The 6,718-nt window shown below is 34.3% G+C and overlaps 1 protein-coding gene across 1 annotated transcript in view; it reads left to right on the top strand.

Moving 5' to 3' along the window:
- Positions 1 to 2,215: 2,215 nt before the first annotated feature.
- Positions 2,216 to 6,718, top strand: part of LOC117178498 — a 16,630-nt gene continuing 12,127 nt past the window's right edge. The window contains exon 1 of the mRNA XM_033369924.1: positions 2,216 to 2,296. Within this exon, the coding sequence (XP_033225815.1) occupies positions 2,236 to 2,296 (61 nt within the window). The 5' untranslated portion in view covers positions 2,216 to 2,235. The remainder of the gene's footprint in view (positions 2,297 to 6,718) is intronic.

Here is a 6,718-nt window from a genome sequence, read left to right as displayed (position 1 = left end):
CAAAATGAGGTTTTTTATTTGTATTGTGCTCTTCACTTCTGTGATATGTATTAAGTCTGTTCGTAAGTAGAATATAATATTAAATGATTTAAAACCAAATTCAATATATATTTAAACATCTCATACATCTAAATGCCTTCGTCTGTTATGACAAGAGTCGCCCAGTGGGCACAAAATTTGGCGACGTCTTTACGACATCCTTACGACATCTTTACGACAACTTTACGACATCCTATGTCCATGTCGTTTCGCTGTCTTTACGATGTCGTAAAGACATCGTCAGATAATATTTACGATATCGTAAAGACACCTTAACGACATGGACATAGGATGTGGTAAAGTTATCGTAAAGTTGTCGTAACGATGCGATGTCGTAATGACGTCGCCAAACTTTGTGCCCACTGGGTCTTTATGGCAGGTTCATGTTTAGAAGATATTTTCGTTCTTATAAATAAGGATCAAAACTATTTATTTTTTATGTTTAAGAGTAGATGATTAATTTGACTTGTTACTTTTTCTAATAAAAAAGCGTTTAGCACCAAGTCACACAGAAAATATTGGATATTTTGAAAAATTAAAAGAATAACCACGTGTCCGTATTTGCCAATTTTTCTTGAAACATAGTTTGTAATACATATTTGTTGACCCTACGAAGTAACAGAATTAAAAATATGAAAATAAAATAAATTAAATTCTGAGTCTACTTTTAGTGAAATTAGCCAGAAAGTTTTTTGGGCGTGTTTTTTGATTGGTTTGGTCACTTTTTTCAAATTTTATAAAACAGTAATTATGGATTTCAAAAAGTAATATTTAAATATAAAGTTATCTAAAAAACAGTGAAGCCGTCAGTCGCTTCCATAATTTATTACTTAAAAATATAAAAAACACATTGATAAACTTGGTAGACTTGAAATTGCATTTCTAGTATTTTGTTTTTCAATTTCGTGATCTCCCTGTGGTGAAAAAAAGGAACAAAAATTATTCTTCTAACAAAAGATGCAGAAATTTAGATCTGAGGATTAATAACAAATGAGTTAATTGATTTTAAGTGCCTATTGGTAACAAATTCAAATCGCATAAGCTTCTTTCGAAATCCGCGAGGAAATTTAAAAAATGTTAAAATTTAACAGAAACCAAGCTTACGGCTTAATGTCGGTAAATATGAAGGGGGCGGTCAAATCCTTTTTCAGTTACAATTAAGAAAGTTTTTACAAACACGTGCAATTAATTATCAAAACATAATTAGCAAAGAATTTTATTAAGTGCATCACATTGATAAAGTTTTCGATGAAATTCCGTTTTAAGCATCAAGAAAAAAGTTGCGAATGTTCGAAAATAAAGATTTGCATCAGAAGCCCAAAAATTTCACTTCCTCCATTTTAATTAGTATTTGTCAAAATATGTATAACGAAAAAAATAAAAAAATATGATGCATATTATGTTCATTACTTGGGTTAAGTCAAGAATTACAAAAACTAAAATCTTGCATGATTAAAAAAACTTAATATTTATTATTTATTTGAACTATAGATTTTGAAAAAAACGCTGCCAGATTTTTTTATATTTTCTTATTAATAAATGCATTTTATGATAAAATAATATTACACGAAAAAATTGTTAGTTATTTTGTTTCTGAGCTATGATGTTGATTGACGCTCAAAGTGCCTCTACATTTTTTTCAAAGCTTCTCACATCAATAATAATTTTTAAATCTAATTTTGCATTGTTTTTGGCATGATATAAAATATATTCGCTGTTTGTTCTATTCAAATCTTTACCTACTTTTTTCAAAGTTACACTATAGCTTATGTAATGTTCATTCACATGGTCTATAAATTAAGAATAATTCTTTTATCATACGGGCTCTTGACAAAAAAGACAAAAAGGTACTTGTATCAAAGTAATTTTAAACAATGTATCCAAATTTGAGTTGATAAAAATTATTTTTTTAGAAATACCGTGATAGAGGAAAGTATTCTTTTGCAGTAAATACGCAATCCAAATTTCACAACTTTCGTCAAAGATTTATGACAATATTTTTGTCGCAAGTCATTTTATTATATTTTAGTTTTGCTGTGAGAGATGTGTAATAATCAGATTGTCGAACGTCATGTCTACGGTTTACGTAACGCTTTATTGCGTCTAAAATAGTATATATACAAGTGAAACATATTCAACACCTCATTAGTAAAAGCTCAAGAAGTTAAAAAGAATCAGTTTATTTTCTGGAGTAAAATGAAGATAATTATTTATAATCTGCTGCTCTTCACTTTTGTTATATTTCTTAACTCTGTTCGTAAGTGATATATAATATGAGACAATATGAATTAAATATAAAAATAGCTTATATCAGGATATCGAATATATATTGAAAAACTGGCTTTTCGTAAAACACTTTCTTCGTAACAGTGGACACATATGTTATCATAGTATACGTGGCTTTTATCTTGTTGCGCATTTGTAAATTTTCCGATAAAAGCGTCTTATAAATGATCCTAAAGACATTTTCTAAATACTTTTCTTAACGTAGTTTGCTATAAAATCGATTGAAATGTACTGCCACGTAGAGTTTTACGTAAATGCCCACGTCGACATTCTCGCCTGAGTCACATTTTTGTTCTTTCATATAATATCTCATTGAACACGTGTATTTCATCTTGTTGCTCTTTTATATCTTTACAAAAAAGTGTCTCATAATTGCTATAAAATCATTTGGGATTAATTACCAATTCAAATATGTTACCACGTGTATTTTTACGCAGATTAAAAAAATTTTTAAGTTTTACTTTAAAATTTTTTCCTGCCACATACTTTTGCATTATAGTGCTCCAAAAATGCAATGGAGATTTTTTTTAACTCTCACGTATGTCCTCTTTAAACGTTTACATGCGGAAAGATTTATCACAAAGACTCTTTAGAAAATACATTTTGCTGGAGGAAGGTAACTTATTAAATACCCGAAGTGCTATTTTTCCACGTAGATGCTCGTATATACCGTATATACCCGTATATGCCATATTGGATGTCGCCATTTTGATTTTCGTAAATCCCATCCATGCAATTTTAAATTAGGGTTCAATGTCACAATTTATTTATTACTGCGTGATTACCTCGCACGCATTCGAAGTGAAAATTCTATTTTTAAAAAGTTTGATTTAAAAAAGAACATTTTTTTCTCAATAAAAAATCATAACTGTTTAGGGTTGCATTTTTTCGAAATTTGCATAATATAATTGAAAATTTCAGAGAATTTTATATTAAAAATAATTAAATTGCAATTTTTTAAGAACGCTTTCATAGTGAACAAAGCCAATTAACAGTGGAATTTCGGCATTAATGTGTTAAGTTCCAAATGACAATTGATCGCATTCAACACATGTCCATCAGGTCGCGTCATTGTACAACAAGTTCCAAGTGCACCAGGTCTAAAAAATAAACTTTCCTCGAGGAATTTAAGTTATAAATAAACATTGGCTACATTGATTCCATATTTCTCTGGTCCCATCATTGTAAATAATAAATATTTTTTCGAGGAAGTTGAGCTCAGAAAAAAGAATGGCCGCACTCAACTCATTTTTCTCACGATCCATAATTTGACAACATCTTCCCAGTGAACTAGGAGGAAATAATACAATCCATCGAATGAAGAATGGCCGCATTAAGTCCATTTTTCTATGGTCCCATCATTGCCATTCTGCGGACTCAGCATAAAAAAAATTTTCCGCAAAACTTTGTCTTATTCTTCAACATAGTGTAATCTTCTTCAAAAGCAACAAACTTCTTCTAGCGTTCCTCCAGCGTTTCAAAACCCTTCGTATAGTAAGATTTGTGGAGCGCCTCAAAATAGGCATCTGCCTCCCATTTGACATTCTTTCTTGAAAAAAATTGTGTTCTTTGGAGCAATTTTTTTAAGTTCGGCAACAAATAGAAGTTTTTTGGTACCATATCTGTTGATGTCCTCAGAATATTAGCAAGCACTATCATTTTTCGTTCATTTTAGAGAATAAGGTGAATTTTTTCATATTTTCTCGAGTTGTGAATTGGATTGGACGCCCAGAACGTTCCACAACATCAATGATTGTACGGGCACGTTTAAATTTACTAAATCATTCTCTTTACCGTCGATATTGAAGGTGGAGACTCGTTCTAACTTAATAGTGTTAACATTAATAGTGTTTTTAATACATTATTAATGTATTAAAAACAATAGTTTTAATATTGTTAATATTGTTTTTTCCCATGAAAAAGCAACGTTTAATCAGAACACGGAACTCTTTTTCACTTATTTTTTCTCGATAAGCGAAAGTAGCATCACTCATACCAGTACAAACTTGAAAAATAGTCTACATAATGTTACAAAATTTTAGGGGAAAACTTTTAAAGGTTGGTACTACTAAAATATCATGAGTTTTTTGTTAGTGTTGCCCTCTTTATGTTAGACCGGGGACTTATCACCACATGTAGTATATCATCCTCGAGGAAGAGAAGTTCCCCATTAAGATTGGTCGCACTCCACCCATTTGTTGTACGACCTGTCATTATACAATAACTTCTAAGCGCATTCACGCTTTCATATCATTTGATAGAATTCCGTGTAAAATGAAACATCTTGAAGGAAAATGTATATTTTATGTTAGTTAATGTCGTAGATAATGTATTCTGTTAACTTGTTATTATTATTCTGGGTTAAGACAGTAACAGCCTCTGACACTTGGTTGATTCCGTTGCGTCCCCTTATCAGCCTTATGCGTGACCCCGTAGCCCTCTCCATAGGGAAAGGATCACAGCCACGCTGTTGGCTGATTTTTCAGACGCATGGATGCAGCAACTGCCTGTGAGTATTATACGTTTCCCCGCAATTGCAGAGCAGTGACAGAGGATATTAGTAGAAGTCTTATTATAGACCTATAAACTTTGTTAGTGTGTCCTATAAACATTTTTGTTAGAACTTTGACTTCGTTTCTCCCGAGCTTGAGTAATTCCTTCGCTCGGTGAGATTTTAGCCTTTAGCCCAAGAGTGTTTTATCCTGACTGCAGCCAGACCCCAAGCCCCTCTCATTCTAATATTCCTCGGTCAGCCTACTTTTAATATCTTTAGTGAATAACCTGCTGTAAATGCCTAAAACTTACCTCAGGTCCATTAAATTTTCCCTTGTAATTCTCACGATCGGCCCTATGATGATCATATAAGCCCTCTGTAAGAAGACTGGATATATGTTATCTGGAGCATGAGGTAACAATCTCATTGGCTATCCGCCATTTCGTGCCCAGTTAGGCCACCGGTGGCTTTCATTGCCTCGGAGGTGTTGTCCCCTCTTCTCCTAACTTTGTATAGCCAGGAAAATGTGCCTTGATCAGATGAGCCAAGATATCCCCATCAGACTCTGAGTATCCGCCGCCGGTCGCTTTCCGAGTGCCGAGAATAGCATCCGGATTTGAAGAAAGCAGCTTATCCATTCTAGTTTTCTCTCCTCCTTTCTCGATGTGTGTGCAGAAGTTGGTGTAACTTTCATGCTTTGTCTTACTTATTGCACTCCTATATTCATCCCTCATTGTCGTAAACGACGTCCGTAGTTCCTCCATTTTGCCAGTACTAGCACGTCTGAAACTCTCTCTGGTTTCTCTTCGAATCTCTTCGAGCTCCCCACTCCACCAGTGTGTCTGCCCAGCCTTTCAAAATCTTAAAGGTCGACAATTACTTTCTTAAGTAGATTTGATTGCTTTCGTGAAAATCTCGGCCGCCATCTCCAGGGTACCCACATCTCTAATTGACCTGAGCACCTCTGAGAGTGCACTTCTTAAGTCCGTGGAAAACGGATCCCAATCCGTTCTTTTTGGATTTCTGACCCATTTAGGGCCTGTGGGTACAATGGATTCCAACTTGAACTCTATTTGTCAGTGATCTTAGAGCGTGGCTTCATCTAAGAGTCTCCACTTCTTGATGTTATCTCTAAAACTGCTGATACAGAGAGTGATTTCAATAACTTCTTCCCTTCCCAAGTTACGAAACGTCAGGATGTTCCCCGTATTAAAGATATCTAAATCAGTGATGATTAGGTATTCCACTAGATCGTTACATCTTGAGTTGACTTCCGCACTGCCCCACAAATTATAGTGAGAGTAAGCATCCGTGACTATCGCCATCAAATCTCTAGAACATAGCTCAAGCAGCGGGACGAAATTGACTCCCTTCGCCAGTTTGCAAGCCATTGGATTTACCAACTTGGGGTTCCTGTAACCACCCCCGCCCCCCAAACCCTAATGGTATCTTAAATATATCTGGAATGTGCTGCGACGATGTTTGAAACCTCTTGGAATCGACCGGGGTTGAAGTGACTGATATTATAGCGTTTTTTTTTAATTTTCCGGGTCCATTTCAAGCTGGAATGTACAGCTGAAAACACTTATTACACTTGATGAGGCATTTAAAACCTCTAAATACACTGAATTCTTCATTAAAGTCTCCTGGATCTACATCGTTTCTAGAAATCCAGTTCTTGGCATTTTGGCCACGCATGGACCGCGGGGCCGAACAAGAGGGAGTTCTTAATCATGCTTGACGAACAGCAACGTATGTATAATTTTTTTAACAAAAAAAATCTCCTTGCGTCACGACATACCAGGTGTATACATATGAACCCGGTATTTTTTCAAGAAAAAAACACATTTATTTCAAGAGAATGATAACAAATATTTTATTCAAAGTATGCGCCCTCGC

This window comes from Belonocnema kinseyi, chromosome 8 (assembly GCF_010883055.1).
Source record: "Belonocnema kinseyi isolate 2016_QV_RU_SX_M_011 chromosome 8, B_treatae_v1, whole genome shotgun sequence".
NCBI classification, from domain to species: Eukaryota; Metazoa; Arthropoda; class Insecta; order Hymenoptera; family Cynipidae; genus Belonocnema; species Belonocnema kinseyi.
The sequence above is the reverse complement of the archived record's forward strand: the minus strand, read 5'-3'. Positions and strand labels throughout refer to the sequence as shown.